General features: G+C 45.0%; 1 protein-coding gene and 1 pseudogene across 2 annotated transcripts in view; both read left to right on the forward strand.

Moving 5' to 3' along the window:
* The first annotated feature begins 3,444 nt into the window (after positions 1-3,444).
* The window catches only part of CORO1C (coronin 1C), a 76,968-nt gene continuing 61,414 nt past the window's right edge, over positions 3,445-18,998 (forward strand). The window contains exon 1 of one of the 2 annotated variants that reach the window (XM_040250943.1): positions 3,445-3,588. In XM_040250943.1, coding sequence (XP_040106877.1) covers positions 3,486-3,588 — 103 coding nt within the window. In that variant the 5' untranslated portion in view covers positions 3,445-3,485. Of the gene's footprint in view, positions 3,589-3,864; positions 4,009-18,998 lie in introns of those variants that run through there. The other variant, XM_040250944.1, reaches the window with a different exon arrangement.
* On the forward strand, positions 12,530-13,163 carry LOC120871621 (annotated as a pseudogene).

The raw sequence follows: 18,998 nt of genomic DNA on the forward strand, positions 1-18,998 counted from the left end.
AGCCCCCTAGGGTTGCACAATATATTAATTCATTTGCCATTCTTTAAAAAAAATATATTTATGTACTTTTTCGCTGCACTGGGTCTTTCATTGCTGTGAGTGGGTTTTCTCTAATTGCAGCAAGGGGGGCTACTCTTCATTGTGGTGCACAGCTTTTTCATTGCAATGACATGTCTTGTTGCAGAGCATGGGCTCTAGGGCCCAGAGGCTCAGTAGCTGTGGGACATGGGCTTAGTTGCCCCTCAGCATATGGGATCTTCCTGGACCAAGGATCAAAGCTGGGTTCCTTGCATGGACAGGTGTGTTCTTAATCAGGGGAACACCAGGGAAGTCCCATTTGTCATTCTTAAAATCTTAAAATTCTTAAGATTATAGAAACTGAGAACAGATGAGCCGTTGCCTGAGGTTAGGAGGGAATGGGGGCAGGAGGGAAGTGGGGGTGGCCGTAAAGGGCAACGTCAGGGGTCTTCCTGGTGGTGGAAATATTCTGTATCTTGTATCAAGATATAAATATCCAGAGTGTGAGATTATACTCCAGTTTTGCAAGATGTTACCACCGGGGGAGGGCTTCCCAGGTGGTGCTAGTGGTTAAAGAACCTACCTGCCAGTGCAGGAGATGTAAGAGACACTGGTTTGATCCCTGGGTCAGAAAGATCCTCTGGAGGAGGAAATAGTAACCCCCTCCAGTAGTCTTGCCTGGAGAATCCCATGGACTCAGGACCCTGGCAGGGTAGAGTCCATGGGTTGCAAAGAATTGGACACAACTGAAGCAACTTAGCAAAGCACACACCATTGGGGTAAAAAGCACATGATCTCTTTGTATTATTTCTTATATTCACATGTGTACCTACAATTATCTCAAAATCAAACATTTAAATTAAGAAAGGCATTCCAGACTATTATATATAGAATGGATAAGCAATAAGATCTACTGTATAGCACAGGGAACTATATTCAATGTCCTGTTATAAACCCTAATGGAAAAGAGTATGAAAAAGAATGTATATGCATATATAACTGAATCACTATGCAGTAGAAATTAACACATTATAAATCAACTATACTTCAGTAAAATAAATTTTTGAAAAAGACATCCTATCCGTTGCCAATCAATGATTCCTAGTTCTATTTTGCAGAAGGAAGGACTCCAAGCAGTGAGAATCAAAACTGATCAATGGAGGGTGAATTTTAATATTCCCCAAGTTTTGTCCCCTTCTGTCACTCAAGCAGGGGTCTTGCCTACTGAGATTATTCCAGTAATCTGAGATTACTTCTAGTCTTTCATTTAATTAATAGTTTTATCATTTGTTAATGCTTCCATAGGGTTAATCCAGCTCAGCTTCCATGTTGCCCTGGCAACCTAAGACTAAGGTCCCCATTTGCTACTAAGAGAAACTAGAAAAAAAGATTTTCTTAGGAGCTTCTGAATGCAGGTCTCACAGTTCTTTCTTCCTCATACATGAGCTGGCATGTGTATCATGTAGCATATGGGACCATTCTTCTTTTTCCTGATCACTGAATTCATCTTCATCTAGCATCTATCTTTTCAGGCTACTTCAGAAATCGCCAGCTTTTGAGACCAGAAGACACAAATCAGGCATCTTACCTGCACCTAAATCTCTCCATCTGGGGCCAACCTGGGCAGACCCAAGGTTTCCTTTCGGACCCATGAAGAGGTTGCTATGGATTCAAGAACAATAGGATGATATTTTTTTTCCCTCAAAGAGTTATGCAATTTTCCAGCTGCTTCTGGAAGTAGCAGCTCTCCACTGAGCACATTTGGGTCAGGTGTGGGGTGAGGTGGGGATGTGGCATAGCTTCTGGCTTTGGTTGCTTTCTGTGCAAGAATCATCTTCTTCACCCTAAGGATAAAACTGGAAGACAAATGCCTTGGGATCCTTCTCAGTATATTTCATGGTTGTGGTATGGTGGTGTCATCTGTGGGGAATTGATGTCCTGGGAAATTTTGCTTTAATTTTATCATTTATAGAACTGGGAGATGGGAATCAACACATTTTAAATAACTTCTGCATGCCAGGCACTATGCCGGATGCTTTGCCATGCCTTAATTCATTGAATCTAAACACCTGAATCTTCAAAACCATTCCCTGAAGTAAGCACTTGGATGAATCCCCCTATATAAAGGAGGAGAGCTGGGTGCAGAGAGGGGAAGTGACTTGCCCGAGGTCACACAACTGGTAAGAAGTGGAGCCTGGATTTAGAGCCAAGTCTGTCAGCATCTAAAGTCCATGTTTCTCTATTCTGTTATGCTGCCAGAGAGGCATTTTAATGTTTAGCGTAATGACTAACTGAGGGCTTATGCCAAGTCAGTCTCTTTGATAAGTGTATTACTAACTGGGACCTCATGGAATCCTTCCTAAGGTGCGTCTATTATCTATCTCTATTTCACTGAGGCTTAGGTGGGCCAGTGGTTAAGGCTGTGGGTCCAATGTAGGGGGTGCTGGTTTGATCCCTGGGGAACTAAGATTCCATGTGTTGGATGGTGCAGCCCGGCCCCTCCCTTCCCCAAACCCTGAGGCTTAGAGAGGAAACATAATTTGCTTTGATAGCTGTTTTGGTTCAGGTGGACCCTGCTTTACATAACACACACTTCTGTGGCTGATGCTGAAAATGAAAAATTCCTCATTGTTAACTGCAAAGGTGTTTTGCTTTGGGAAGTAAATAGCCTACCCCATCAGAAGATCTGCTTTGTCAGTCCAGTTTACAAGGCCTGAAGATTAGCTTCCCCAAATCTTGACATTTCAGAGCTTGGTATTTGAGAAAGGGACTTTGGCTATCAAGAGGACAGCTTCACGCTACAGATCAGGAAATTCAGGTCCGGAGAGATGAAGGCAACTGCCCCAGGACACACAGTCTGACGGCAGCAGAGATGGACTCGAAGCTCCGCGCTCTGACTTTTTTAGGCCTGGGTCGCCCAGTTATTAAGTGAGGGACTTCGGCCAGGAAAAGAGAGGGAGGGACGCTGTAATCCTTCATTTCTCCACCTGCGAAATTGGGTCAAGATAGGCCCTCCTGTGTAGTGGTGGCGGATACGCGGGTGTGGGAGTCCAGGGGCCGCCAGCTTGTGCTAGCAAAGTGACAAGGTGTAGTGGAATGAAGATCTCAGCCTCAGGAGTTCCCAGAAGCGGTGGGAGGGTGTGCTGGCTGCAGAGGCGGAGCTTCGGGAGCCAGAGGCGGGGATTCGAGGGTTCTGGGCGGAGCTTGAGATTTAAAACAGTTAGATAGGCCCTGGGCGGGAATTCAGTCGCGTCCGACTCTTTGCGACCCGATGGGCCGCACCACGCCAGGCCTCCCTGTCCATCACCAACTCCCGGGCGGGAATTGCGATGCCACAAATGAGGGTTGTTCGCCCGTGGGCGGGGCTTCTAGAAGTTGGGACTGGGTTTGTGACGCAGAAGGGACAGTTCTGAAGGGATGGGAGGGGAGCTGGGCTTAAGGACCCAAGAAGCCGGCGAAGGGTTCGGATGGGGCAGTGGGCGGAGCTTAGAGGAGCTGATGTTCCGGTTTTAAGGGACTCTGGGGGGATTTTTGAGGAGCCAGGGAATGTGGCTCGGCCGAACCAAGCAGGTCAGTGGGCGGGCTCTAAGGTCGCCGCTCCCTGTTCTGAGGGGGCAGTGGGCGTGGCTCTCCGGTCACTTCGAGGGCTAGTGGGCGGTGCTTGCGCTTGGGCACCGCCTTCTTCCGAGGCCTACCTGCATCCCTCGGCACGACCAGAGGAGGCGCTAGGGAGAGTGAGGCGTGGAACGCGCGGTGGGAAGCGGGCTTCCCTTCCCGGAAGTGGGCGTGGCGTGCCGCAGCGCGGCGGCCCTGGTTGGGCGCGGCACGGCGAGGGGCGGGGCCTGCGTGCGGCGGCGGGGGCGGTGGCGGCTGTCCGCGCCCCTCCCCCGCGCAGCGCTCAGTGCCAGGCGGGAGGCGGTAGCGGTTGGAGGCTTTGCCGGGCTTTGCGGTGGGGACTTCGGCAGCGGCGCCTCAGGCACCTCGGCCCTGGTGAGCTGCGCGCGCCCGGCAGGGCCGCTTGGGAGCAAGCGAGGCGGGTGGACGGATCTGTCCTCTCAGCATGTGCGGGCGCCGGCTGACAGGAGCCGGCGGGGCGTAGGGCAGGGCCCGGTGGAGCAGACAGGGTTGGGTGGGCGCGCGCGGCGCGGGTCCCTGGGTCGGGGGCCCGCCCTGGCCGGTGTGCAAGGGGCAGGGGTCGGGGCTGCTTTGGGAGACTTGGGGTCCGGCGGGGCGGGGAGTTGAGGATCGAATCGCTCGGCCTGAGGAGAGTAAACCCAGGTCGCCTGTGGGGAAGAGGCTGCTCAGGGGAGACTTTTAGGGGTCCGGAACCCTCCTGGACGGGTGAGGAGCCGCGTGAGAATGGGGCTACCCCGGGAAGGATTGTAGGGGTCAGGGCTCCGCCGGGTTGGGTGGGGTCTTGGGTGGGGTGGGGCTGCGAGAGGCCAGGGCGCTGAGCCCGGGGGCGCCAGGCCTGGGGGCGGGGCTTGAGGCGCCCTGGGGAGCGAGGGGGGGGGCGGGTGCCAGGGTCCGGGCTCGCGTGGGGTCTGGGGGAGCTGGGTTCTGCTTGGGAGAGGTGAGGGTGGCGGTCTGGCCTCGGGGTGCCTGCTTTGGGGTGAGAGGCCGGCACTGGACCCTGAAGAGCTGGGTTAGGGGTCGGGAAGGGCGGGGCAGGGCTGGGGCTGGAGCGATGTGGGTGGGGGCGGTTTGAGAGGAGGCTGAGCCGGGCGGTGGGAGCCGAGATCTGGGACTGGCGGGGGAGGGGCGAGGGGGCAGGTTGGGAGAGGAAGAATGGGGCAGGAAGGCGGCAGGGTCGGGGGCCTGGAGCGTCCGTGTGCGCGGGGTGATTCAGAGCTAGGCTCGGGTGAGAGCGGAGCAGCTGGCGAGGGACGCAGTTAAGACGGAGCGCGGTGCAGGTGGGGCTCTGCTGCGCCTAAATGACTGAGGATGAGCTCAGATGTAGAGGCTGGAAATACGGGAACCGAGCCCTCCCGCCTGTCCACACAGGCGCGCACACTCTGCCCTCCGTCTCTCGAATGGTATGAATGTGTTGGGGGCAAGTGGCCGGCTGCGGGGAGAGCGGAGAAGAAAGGGGCTTCCTCTTGCAGGAGAGGCGCTGGCCCTCCCGTCCTTTTTTGGGAGTGTTCAAAGGGTTTTGATGGCTGGAAAAGGAAACGTAGGATTTACTGCATCGCGGTTTAGAATCACATCCTATATTTGGCTTTAATGTAGGCTGTCCTTGTTTTGTGGTGTCTGAAGTCCTTGCTCTACATGTTGCAAACGTGGGATTCAGGGTAAGAAGCAAATTGCAAGTCGCTCATCTTCCCCAGGGGAGCAAGATACAGAGGCCTTTCTTTCCTATAAGACATTTAAGCAGAATTGAATATAGTGCGCGTTTGTAAACTGGTTCTGGGGAACGAATATATTTACTTTTGGAAATGGTTACAACAAAATAGCAGGCCCTCTCACTTAAGCCTTCCTGCCCAGGGTTCCATCCTCAAGCAGCACTTAGGGCTGGTAGTCACTCTATAATAATACATTTCATTGTCCTTATCTGGCAGAACTCTCTCCTGACACCAGCCTGCTAGAATAGACAGAAACATGATTAAGTATAAGCAGTTGCTTTGTACCCTCTGCTGTTCAATTGTGAAGGCAAATAGATATCTGTTTATAGGACTGCACTTTCTGCACTGTCTGTAAAACTGAAGACATGGGAAGACTCTATTTTGGACTTGATCCTATGTATTTCAGAAAATTAATTTAAAGGAAACTTTTTTTTTTTTTTTCTTTTGTCTTGGAGGTACATTTCAGACTCACAGTACCATGTTTGGATATGAAGCCTAATAGTAACTCTTGGGTCTGGGAGTTTGCATAAATAAATAGGAGGAGAAAGTGAAATAAAACTGGGAATTGTGTTGTATATTAGGCCTCCAGGTGCCATGTTCTGTGGTAGATGTTTGTTGTGTGTGTTGGGGATTGAAGAAAGAATGGTATAAAGGTTGGGTACACACCTTTTTGACAAATCAGGAATGTGCCCTGTCTGTGTTTGTTTTCAGTTATTTATGGACGGTACATTAAAACCTGATGGATTCTGATGGACACATACTAATGAGAGATCACTGCACAAAGTATTACATTTTTCATGATCATTTGTTTCTTTGCATGCAGATTGTGCTAATCAAAAGTTATGTCTATTACTTTATATATAGTTTGGGATCAGATTCAGGGTTGACAGACAGGACTTTTGATGTGTATGCTGCTTCATTATTTTTTTTTAAAAATTAAGGTGTAATTGACATGTAACATTGTTTCATGTGTACAGCATAATGATTTGATATTTGTATACACTGAAATGATCACAATAAACCTAGTTACCATTTGTCACCATACAAAGTTACATTTCTTTTTTCTTTGTGATGAGAACTGTTAAGATTTAGTCTCTTGACAGCTTTCAAATATGCGCTAGGTTATTGACTGTAGTCACTGTGTTGACTGTAAAATCCCATGACTTACACATGTTTTTACTAGAAGTTTGTACTTCTTGACTCCATTCACCCCTGACATATAGCCTTTTTAAATACTTGGATTTTTTTATTTACGTTTTATGCTTACCACAGCTGTCCCTGCTGAGATTCACTCCACCCATGAAGAGAGTCACTCAGATACCTACGAAATGGAATGTACAAAAGGAGAAGCGATCAGTTCTTAGTTATGTCACTGGGGGTGTGGAAATTCATTTCTGTAAGATGGCAGATTATTTCTTAATACTTTGTTTTGTTGCAAACAGTGTTTTAAAAATATTATATTAACCAAGTTGTTTTACCTTTGATTTCTTTTTCAGAGGTGGAACAATAAAAAATTTTGGGTGCTATTTTCAGATGCAGGGTACAAATCCAGGTTTGTTTTCCTTTGGATTCATCCTGTTCCTGAGTTATAAGAACTCTTTTCTGACACGTGTATGTCTTTTTAAACATAAGATGCCTTTTCTCTATTAAAACATGGAAATACTCATGAATATTTTAATATGACCTAGTACCCAGAATGTTAAGTAATAGAATCTCTCTGGGTTTTCATTGCCCTAGTTCAGATCCTTTAAAATGAGTGAACAGGATTCTACACTCCTTTTGAGAGCTTATTTTGTATTTCAGTGGCACATAATGCAATCCTTTTTGTTTTATAACTACTTTATGGAGCTATAATTCACATATCATACAATTCACCCATTTAAAGTGTAGAATCCACTGATTTTTGGTATATCCACAGAGTTGGACAGTCATCATAACAATTTTAGAATATTTTCATCGACCCAAAAGAAACCCTGTACCCATTAACAGTCTTACCCCCATCCCTCAATTCTTCTCCCTCCCCTGCTCTAGACAAGTACATATCTACTTTTTGTCTCTATGGATTTCCCTTGTTTTGGACAGTTTCTATAAGTAGAATCACACAATATGTGGTCTTCTGTGGCTTTTATTAAGCATAGTGTGTGGAAGGTTTTTCTCTGCTGCAGCATGTGTAAGTACTTCATTCTTTTTCTAATAGTTGAAAAATACTCTGTTCCGTTGTTTATCCATTCATCAGTTGATGGACATTTGGGTGTTTCTCCTTTTTGACTATTATGAATAATGCTTCTGTGAACATTTGTGTCCAAGTTTCTGTATGGACATATGTTTTTCTTTCTCTTGGGAATTACTGGGTCATATTGGTGACTCTGTGTTAACTGTTAGAGGAACTGCCAAAGCAGTTGCACCATTTTACAGTCCCACCCACAGCGTATAAAGGTTTCGGTTTTTCTGCATCTTTGGCAACATTTGTTGTCCTCTGACTGTTTGATACTAGGCGTCCTAGTGGGTGTGAAGTGGTATCTCATTGTGGTTTTGATTTGCATTTCCCTCCTGTCCTTTGGGATCCGTGAAACCTTCCTTAGTCCTCGCAGGCAGACATTGTTCCTGTCCTCATACCTCGGACATTCATCACTCCCATCTGCTACAAGGAACTGTATCTGAACTTGAGCTCACAGTCTGAAAGGCGCCTTCCTATAGAAGGCAGAATGTGAGAGAGAAATGGACATGGAAGGCAGATCGAGATTCGCTTGCTCACAGCACGGTCTCTAGTGCTGAATGATTATTTTTATTGAAGTTAACTGGAAAGATCCTGAGGTCAGTGGGTTTGTTTCTCTGGTTATTATTTACACCTTTGTTGTCTATGTCAAAATAACAAAGTACAGAGGTAATTCCTCTCTGCCTTTCTGGCAGAGTCCAGCTCTTACCAAAAAATTGCTCAGATGTAAACTGAGTGTTTGAAACATTTTCCTGAGGGCAGAATATTCTCATCCAGGCTCTTTCCCCCTGATAAACAGTGATGACTGGCTCACAGCCTTCTCAGCAGGGCAGATGGCCAGGGAGCACATTTGGTTGGTATGATTTAGCCACACCAAGCACAGGCAGGCCTACCCTGATGGTGTTGAGTCAGTCAGTCAGGGCTGGAACTGCTCGTGTGCACCCCTGATGCTGGGTGAAAATTGACTTTTAAAGGCGCATACTGCCTTCCTTTTCACTTGCTCTTGCTTCTCTCAGAGCATCCGATTAACGCTTTAATTAAAAATACTCCAATTAGTATCTTCCTAAGAATTAGAAAAAAACCAGTTGGCCATTTGAGGTTATGTTTTCTTTTTTGTGTGGTCACTGAAGTGATTGGAGTGGAGTGAGGTAAATTTCTAGGACTTCCTTGGTGGTCCAGTGGTTAAGAATCTGCCTTGCAGTGCAGAGGTCATGGGTTTGATCCCTGGTTGGGAAACTATTAATAAGATCCCACACGCTGAGGGGCAGCTAAGCTGAGGTGCCTCGACTACTGAGCCTGTGCTCCACAACTAGAGAGTCTGGAGCGGATCCCTCATGACGCAACAAAGATCCCGTGTGCTACAACTAAGACCTGACGCAGCCAGATAGATAAACAAATGCTTTAAAAAAATAATAATAAATTTCAGATTTGTTCTTTGTCTCAACAGGCTCAATGAGCTGTCTGTTCTTACATTGTTTCTCGCTCTGGGAGTTTTGTCTTTAGAGAAATTGAAGTAACGAATAATGCAGACCTTCAGAGCCAGACTGAGGGGATTTCGCTCTCTACTCCTGTTTTTAATAGCTGCAATTTTGTCAATTACCTGACCTCCTTGAGCCTTAGTTTCCTCTTCTGTGATACGGAGATGCTAACAGTACCTTGCTAGGTTTTGAGTAGACTCTGAATAAATTTGTGTTCCCTCTGTCTTCACTCTTGAATGTCTATTAATGAATGGAATTGGGGAGAATCAATGAGGGGAAGTTTAATAACATTTTATTTTTGATGTTAAGCTATTAGTGTATGGAGTCTCACTCTTACCTCTGCATTTTAGACTTCATATCCAACTTGAATCACTGGAGAGGAAAAAAGTGTTTAATTTTAGGATAGGAAGGTAGTGTTAAAAATGAGACAGTTTTTGGCCATCCATCTGAATTGGAACTGTCTGTTCAGACGAGCTTCTCTTATGCAGGCCTTAGACTTGTATTCAGTCTGTGTATTTTAAGGAAAAAGGCTTAGCTACTGGCAAAAAGATTGGTCTTTTTAGGATTTGGAAGGAGATTGTGCTGCAGTGTGTGAGATGCTCACGGGATGGAGTACGATGTGAGTGGCAGTGTTGTGATCAAGTGTAGCGTTCTGTGTGGGAATAGAGCCTCCGTTGTCTCATGGGATGTTAAATTAGGCCTGTCATTTGAATCTTACATTAATGACAAAAATCATTCCTTCGGTTTGCCATAGTCAAGAGAAATCAAATTAATGCGGAGGTTGGGGGTGAAGGTGTACTCTAACTGGAAGTAGAAACGCTTGTGTTTTGCATGACTGAAGGTGGGAATTTCAAAATACATATTTTTCCCCCTTTGGTCATGCAATTATCTACATTTTAAAAAATTATGAATAATAGATCATAGTTTTAGCTCTGGTAGGTCACTGTCTTTTGACAAATGTATCATTTTAGTGGGTTTGGGAGATTATTTCTCAGGCCCAGAGGTCCTCAACTTGATGCCCGTGAGGTTCAGCTTGGTCCGCCCAGCTGCCTGGGCTCCAGCTCCCTGGTGACTCTGAATCACAGCTTGAGCGGAAAGTACCTCGCTGGCTTGTTCCTCATCTGACGACCAGGGGACTGTGGTCACAGGCGTTTGAGAGACTTGCCAAGATCAGGAACTTGACTGTCCCTCCCTTCTGCCTCCACCTCCTTTCATGGATGGCGTAAGTTCATTTTTGTAATTGGTGGTGTTGATTTATACTATAGTGTGGATTTTTTTTTTTTAACAGTGTGAACCCCGATGGGCTTTCCTTAATTTTTAGTCCTTGACACAATGCAGCAATTCCCTCTTAAGCTTCCACTATGGTCTTTTGCCAGACTTACACACTGAGCCCACTCACTGTCATTCACTTCACTTCATCATCCAGATTGGTAGTTAGCACCAATTTCTTTTTTCCGCTTCTCATCTTCAGATTGTACATGTATTAAACTAGGAAACTTGGTCCAGATTTTCAGGGTTTCTTTTTAGATGTAGTTTGGGGAAACTTGAAAATACTTGGACTCTCTCGGATAACCTTTGGTAGACGTCCTAGTTTTCATGTAAAGCTCCTTGACCATATTTTATTGACCCCTTTTTGTATCCTCAATCTTGTAATCTGACCATTATAGTATGTAGTTATGGTAAGGATTTATCTTGGGTGTTTCAAAGACCAATTAATATTGCAAAGGTCAGCCCCATTAGGCCATCCATACATGAAAAGGCTCATTTTGACAGGAACAAGATCTGACGGGTATTGGAACTACAGACAGGTGTAGTGAAAACCCCATAGGGCTGGCAGAAGTTGATCATTGCTTCCCGGTGTGGTCATTATGTTTCTGGGGAACCAAGGTAGCCTGGGAACCTGGGCAGGTGGCCATTTGGTGGAAGAGCCTTTTTTGCCCCATTGTGAACTCATAGCTGTCCCATGTTCTGACAATTGCTGAGGTCTTCATCCTGTATGAACAAAGCCACAGTTTTTTCAGTTTTGTAAATGGCCGTAAACACACGTGGGAAAGAAAGTGTTGGGAGAATGAAGCCTTTGGGGGTGTATTTTCCACTCTTGACATTATCAGGTTCTTGACAAAATTCACAGGCTCCCCTTCTGTAGGATGAATGTTTACTCACCATTATTTGCTTACTGCACATGAAAGATACTTAAATTCCTTTTCATAATGGTCAAGCATTCTTTTCTAGTTAAAGACTCTAATTCCTTTCATTCTTAGGAACTTAAAGAATTGAGGCCGATTTATTAATATAAGAACTCAAGCGCTGCCTGAGCGGTGACTGAGAAACCCATGTAAACTTGAGCTTTCATCTCCGTTAAGCAGAAGGATTTATTAGGAGACTAGTCACTTTACAAGCTAGATGGTAAATTAATTTTGCGGTTAGTAGTGTCTTTAGTTTAACATTTCCATCCTAGTTTTTCTTGGCAAGCAGGCGAGAGGCCAGAGCCAAGTGTTGGCCATAGCTCTTTGGGGTGATACTGAATAAGATGCGTGTTGTCCCCTTAGGCTCCCTGTCTTTTGTGTGAACCACTGTTGCTTTACAGTGTTACAGAGGAAAAGGGAAACTGGAAGTTTGTTTGTTTCTTTATTTTAACCCTGCGATGTCCTTGATCTTATGCGGTATAGAGCTATCTTGCATGCCCTGGGCTGAATTACAATGTCAAGTGGAACAAGTGATACGTCTTACCTGCAAAGGATAGTTGTGAGTCACGTGGTTCCCTGACCCTGAACGGTTCAGCTGCAGCTTCTGTTCTGGAGGCAGCGTGTCCATTCAGTCCCCAACCCAGGACTGGGTTGCATTCCCAGTCTAACTCAGTTATTTGGAAACGAGAAGACATTTTGGGAGTATAGATTCAGTGTTCTAGCAGTGGGTAAGTTCCCAGCCTAGACTGAAGAAATCTGTTTAAGTCACAGCACAACTTTTTAAAGTGTTAGTGATGATAGCTGAATTCCGGGCCTTGGGAGCTGGGACTCGAGTAAGGAAGGAACCCAGCTCTCCCCGGTGCCCAGCCCATGCCTGTCTGTGCAGGGACATCCTGCAGCCTCAGGCCACAGCAGCCCTCCAAGTTCAGCTTGCTTCTCTCTTGACTTGAAGCTTCCACTCCCCTGTTCAACTGATCTCCTTTAAATAGTAGTGGCAAAGCAGGTGGTTCAAATGTGTTTCTACTAACTAATGTGCTTGTGGAGGGCCACAGTTCTTACGAGACTACCACTGTTAGTCGGTGTGAGAACAACTGTGGCCTTAATTGTCTTAGCTTATTTCGTTCATGTCTCTTGCCCCTCTTAGAGATCCAGTATTACTATTTTTACAAAGGAGATTCCTTACTGATAAACATCATCTCTGTGAAATGTTGGCCTGTAGTCAGTGTAACAGAGTTTCAAGGGAAAGGTTGAGGGAATTTGAGCGGGCTCAGGCAGAGCCCATGTAGGAGGCAACCCTGGTTCCTGGAATTGGGAAGAAGCCTTGTCTGCTTTGGAAAGTTTCCTTCTGGAGAGCAGATGATGACATACTCTCCCACATCCACAAGACCTGGGAGGTGGTGGACCGGCTGTGTCTGGAGGTGGAGGGGAATATGGTCAGTAGGACAGAGAGTAACACCGCCGACTGGCTTGTTGGTGGCTATGCCTCTGCTGAAGTCCCCAAGGGCAAAGGTGCTGAAAGCACAGTAATCACTGGTGTTGATATTGTCTGAACCATCACTTGCAGGAAACCAGCTTCACAAAAGAAGCCTACAAAAAGTACATCAAAGATGATATAAAGTCAGTCAAAGGGAAACTTGAAGAACAGAGACCAGAAAGAGTAAAACCTTTGATGATAGGGGCTGCAGAACACATCAGGCACATCCTTGCTAATTTACTGTCAGTTCTTTTATTGAGGAAAGCATGAATCCAGATGGCAGGGCTGCTCTGCTGGCCTGCCGTGAGCACGGTGTGGCCCGCGCATGGTTACTTTAGGGACGGCTTAGAGATGGAGTACGTTACTGCACTCGGCAGTCACTTTGGGTCTGCCACCTGTCGTCATGACTGGCTGGCTGCTGCTTCTCACCCACACAGCACCAGGGCCTAGACACATGGGACTGATGGCAACTCAAGCTCTCCATTTGTTCTCAACGGTGGTTTGTTAGCGCAAAGGCATTGCTTTTAAGAAAACATGTCATGTATGTTGTCTAAAAATAAAATGCATTTAAACTCAAGAAAAAGAAAAATTCCTCATTTGAAAACAGTGAATCTGCTCAGCTTTTTTTCAAAACACTCATGATCCTTTTTTTTTTTCTCTCTCTTTTCATTTGGGAACCACAGCTTGAAAGGGTTTTAAGTTTTAGCAGTGACTTGGTTTCTGGAATCTTGGAGTAGTGGTAGATCAGGTCAGGGTAATAATGGCTTTAAGTTGGGGTGACTTGTGCTGGCCAGAGCTGTGTGCTAGTCTCCACCTGTATTTCTAATCCTTTATAAACTCTTATCACAAAGCCCCTTCTTTCCTCAAACAAAGGGAAATACTTGATCTTTCCTTTTTGTTATTACCTCTTTAAAGGGTTTGGATTGTCTGGTTTTTAAAAACATCTTCAACATTTTATGAAACTAAGTATAATAAGGATTAGGGACTTGATTTTCCTGGTGCAGGTAGAAAAGGCTTCACAAAGTGTTAATGGCAGGCTTAATGTTTTGATTTACTTTTAAAATGTGTAATAGTTGTAAAAATACATTACAAGCTTCCTCTAGCCCCCAAGTATACAATTCTTGATGCTGAATTCTCTGTGTGGGGCCTGAGCCCTTTGGGGGTTGAAAGGACAGGGCGGTGGAGAGTCAGTGTCTCTGGGACACTGGGTTGAGGCCCTGCCCTTGGGTTTACGAAATAGCACTGGGCTGACTCAGGGCAGGTGTAACAGGGGAAGAGTAATGTTGACGGATAAGGCAGATGACCCAGATTGTCCAAGGTCATGAGAACAGAATACACGTTTATACAGTGCATTTGAGTAAAATGGAAGTATGGTTTAGCTATGGAGTTATAAAGGTAGATGGAAATGTAAGTTATGGGTACTGATTTCTGTGCTAATAGTAATTACATTTTGAGCTAAACGAGTAGAAAGTTTAAAACAAGTAAGTGTGGAATTATTATTTTCCAGTTTGTGAAAGTGAACACTGGCACCACTATATGCCATGTTCCTCGAAGGCAGAGAAGTCTCACGTTTTTTGTGCCTTCATTGCCCAGTCCACTGCCGTGTGCCTGGCATACAGTAGATGTTCAGTAAATGCCAGTCAAATAATTGAACTTCAGTTTTGCATGTTATACTTGTGCTAGGGATTGTTAGTCTTCCTGTTTTGCTAGAAGATGAAAGGAATAGAGGAAGTTTTCTGTGGTGTAGAAGGACTGCTGATTGTAAACATTTGCTGGTTAAATTATCTTATGATAAGCTAGTCATCATTTTCATTTAAAGTCTGCTGTAGCATATATATACACATTTACTTACTGAAACATGTTTTATCTGTGAAGCAAATTTTGGAGTTCTAGTTATTTAAAGCATGAATTCTGATGAACTAATTTATTGAGTAAATTGAAAGTACTGGTAGCATGGAGTTCTTAGGGCTTTGATTTGTGGTTTGGTTAGCAACTTTGGGGCTTCCCAGGTGGCGCTAGTGGTAAAGAACCTGCCTGCGAGTGCAGGAGACACAAGAAGTACCGGTTCGATCCCTGGGTTGGGAAGATCTCCTGGAGTAGGAAATGGCACTCCACTCCAGTATTCTTGCAACTCTGACTTTAGAAAGAATCTGAAGAAACGTCCTAGTGGAAGTGTGCCTTTGGCTGGAGAGTTTTTGTCAAAACAGGTATGGAAAGAAACCTGATGTATACCAAGGTGAGGGTTTATAGTTCAGGTAGCCCTAGAAAAAATGGAGTTTCCTCTTCTTGTCTTTCTCCTTCTGTCCAGTTTCCTGTCCTTTAATATACTTGCTGTAAAGTGCCCATAGTGGGCACTGCAGGGCCCCCAGGCCAGCCCCAGGGAGTCACAGGGCAGGTCTCAGCTCATTTCAGTGGCTCCTAGATCTCCAAGAATTTAATGTGCTTGGGTTCATTTCACTTGAAAAATTGACAAGAACCAAGTACATTAAGGTAGGGTGAATTGGGCACCCTTCCAGCTGTTGAATCATTTAGGAGTTCATTTGTGCAGTTTTAAAATTTGAAAATCCGTAGGGTTTGGTTTATATCCTGTTATAACATGTGATCACAAAAAAAGAATCATTTTGTAGCTGCATTTTTGTGTGTGTTAGTTTGGCCATTTTTAGAGGTTCCTGCAAACTATACATGTAAGTTTGTTATAAATGTTGTTTTTTAGACAAGTACTGTTAGGGGGTGGGACACCTCTGATCTTTCTGCTGGCCTTCTACTCAAAATGCTTAAAGGATTCTTCCTGCTTTCATTTGAGGCATCTGAAAATTCTCTTTTAGTTACTATTATGTAGTCCAATTAATTTAACATAAAGGATTAAGGGCTATGATTTTCTTTTCAAATCGTTATCCAGTTTGGAGGGAAATTGGATTTGGAATGGATGAGGTTACAGTTTTACCAGCTAAGGCTGGTAAAAGCTTCTAGTAATAGAGAATTCACTCCCAAAATACTTAGCCCAAATGAAAGCTCATTTTGCTTCTGAAAGTGAGCTTTATTTGTCTCCACTTCCCTGAAGGTATTTCCATTTTATTAGTAAAAGAAGATGTGTGACATTTCCCACTTAAAGAACTGAGACCTTCTAAAGGTATTGAGTGGAGGCAATGGCACCCCACTCCAGTACTCTTGCCTGGAAAAGCCCATGGACGGAGGAGCCTGGTAGGCTGCAGTCCATGGGGTCGCTAAGAGTTGGACACGGATGAGCGACTTCACTTTCACTTTTCACTTTCATGCATTGGAGAAGGAAATGGCAAGCCACTCCAGTGTTCTTGCCTGGAGAATCCCAGGGACGGGGCAGCCTGGTGCGATGCTGTCTATGGGGTCGCACAGAGTCGGACACGACTGAAGCGACTTAGCAAAGTATTTATTTGATAGTAATTACATTTTCCCTAGTGATGTTGCATTTTACAGTTTCTTGATTGTACACACTGATATTCTGAGTTTTTTGTGTTTCCCCCCCTTTAGAAGAGAGGTGTGCTGATGAGGAAGTAGTTTGTAATTTTACCAAAAAGGATTAGACAAAATGATCTGTCCAAAGGTGCAGTAAGACTTCAAGAGGTACAGGCATGCTCACGCTCAGTTGCTCAGTTGTGTCCGATTCTCTGCGACTGCATGGGCCGTAGCCCACCAGGCTCCTCTGACTATGGAATTTTCCAGGCAGGGATACTAGAGTGGGTTGCCATTTCCTTATCACACTTCACAGATAGAGTCTTTTCACAAAGTGGAAGGTTTGTGGAAGCCTTGCATCCAGAGAGTCTGTCAGCACCGTTTCCCAGTAGCGTTTGCCCACTTCACGCGTGTGTTCACAGTCTGGTGATTCTTGCAGTGGTTCAGACTTCATTATTGTACTTGGTATGGCGCTCTGTGATCAGTGCTCTTTGATGGTCCACTGATGTTTTGGAGCACCATGAACCACGCCCATGTAAGTGGTGAACTTAATCAGGGGGTTTTCTAACTGCTCCACTACCTGGCTGCCCCCTTGTCCCTCTCTCCTTGAGCCTCCCTATTCCCTGAGACACAGCAGTGTTGAAAGTAGGCCAGTTCATGACCTTGCAGTGGCTTCTAAGTGTTCATGTGAAAGGAAGAGTGTTAGGTCTCTCACTTTAAATCAAAAGTTAGAAATAATAAGCTCAGTGAGGGAGGCTAACAGACTTCTTGGACCAGTTAAGTTGTGAATGCAAAGGAAAAGTTCTTGAAGGTCCCTGGTGAACCTGGAATGATAAAAGAAAGCAAAGCAGTCTTATTGCTGATATGCAGACAGTTTTGGTCGTCTGGAGAGAATACCAAACCAGCCACAGCATTCCCTTAAGCCAAAGCCTAATCTCGAGCAAGGCTCTAACTCTCTTCAGTTCTGTGAAGGCTTGAAGTGAAGAAACTGCAGAAGAAAAATGTGAAGCTAGCAGAGGTTTCTTCATGAAGTTTAAGGAAAGAAACTGTCACTGTAACATCAGAGTGCAAGGTGAGGCAGCAAGGGCTGATGTAGAAGCTGGAGCAAGTTATCCCGAAGATCTAGCTCAGATTATTAATGAAGGTGACCACACTAGACAACAGATTTTCAACACAGATGAAGTATTCTTCTAACGGAAGAAGATGCCACCTCGGACTTTCATAGCAAGAGAGGAGAAGTCAGTGCCTCGCTTCAAAGCTTCAAAGGACAGGCTGACTCCCAGTGGCTAATGCAGCTTGTGACCTAAGGTGAAGACAGTGCTCATTTACCATCCTGAATATCCTAGGGCCCTTAAGAATCACTCTAAATCTACTCTGCCTGTGCTCTATAAATGGAACAACAAAGCCTGGATGACAGCACAGCTGTTTACAACGTGGTTTCCTGAATATTTTAAGCCTACTGTTGAGACCAAGTGTGCAGAAAAACAATCCTTTCAAAATATTACTGCTTGTTGCCGACATACTTGGTCACTCCAGAGCTCTGGTGGAGAGGTAGAATAAGGTGAATGTTGTTTTCCTGCCTGCCAACACAGCTTCAGCTCTCTAGCCCATGGATCAAGGGGTAGTTTCGACTTTCAGATCCTACTATTGAAGACATAACGTTTTTGTAAGGCTATAGCTCTGATGGATTGTGGCAAAGTCAATTGAGAACTTTCTGGAAAGGACTCATCATTCTAGATACCACTTAGATCATTCATGATTCATGGGAAGAGGTCAGAATACCAACATTAACAAGAGTTTGGAAGAAGTTAATTCCAGTCGTCATGGATGACTTCAGTGGAGGAAGTAACTGCAGCTGCGATGGACATAGCAGGAGACCTAGGACTGGAGCCCCGAGGTGGGCGTGGATTCCCGCCGCCTCCTGGTCAGACTCAGGGGGACGAAGAGCGGCTTCTCACGGGGGAGCAAAGAAAGTGGTTTCTTGAGGTGGATTCTGTTCCTGGTAAAGATGTGAAGACTGTTGATATGACAACAAAGGTTTTATTTAGAATATTACATAAATTTAGATGATAAGGCAGCAGCCGAGTTTGAGAGGATTGAGCCCAGTTTTGAAAAAAGTTCTGTCGTGGGTAAGATGCTGTCAAACAGCTTTGCATGCTGCAGAGAAATCTTTTGTGAAAGGAAGAATCAATTGATGTGGCAGGCTGTTGTCTTAAGAAATTGCTATAGCCACCCAACCTTTCGCAGCTACCACCCTGATCTGTCAGCCCTCAACCAAAAAGGATTATCACTCACTGAAGGCTCAGATGATAGCTGGTTTTTCAAAAAAGCAATTAGGTATTTTTAAGTAAAGATGTATACATTGTTTTCAGACATTATGCTGTTGTGCGCTCAATAGACTATGTGCTCGCTAAGTCGCTTCAGTCATGTCTGACTCTGTGACCCTGTGGACTGTGGCCTGCCAGGCTCCTTTGTCCTATGGATAACGTGAATGGAACTTTTATATGGACTGGGAAACCCGAAAATTCTTGTGACTCACTTTACTTTGAGATGTGCTTTGTTGCAGTGGTTTGAACCTGAACCTGCATTATCTTTGAGCTGTGTACGCCTGTGCACTTGCCTGTCTCTATAAAATGGCTGAAAATTCTGGAAACAGGGAGATTTTTTTATTTTAAACAGTGTTAGTTTTGTTTTCAAATAGCTTGTTCAGTATGTTTACCTTCAAGCTCTGGGGCACCTCTGTGGGCAAACTACCTTAATTTTAAAGCCACAGATTGTTACTAATCTGAAAAGTCACGTAAGTAATTTAAATATTTTCCCTAGCTTTTGCTATTCTCAGATACCCTGCCTATAAAG

The sequence above is a fragment of the Oryx dammah genome, unplaced genomic scaffold (genome assembly GCF_014754425.2).
Source record: "Oryx dammah isolate SB20612 unplaced genomic scaffold, SCBI_Odam_1.1 HiC_scaffold_12, whole genome shotgun sequence".
Taxonomy (NCBI): domain Eukaryota; kingdom Metazoa; phylum Chordata; class Mammalia; order Artiodactyla; family Bovidae; genus Oryx; species Oryx dammah.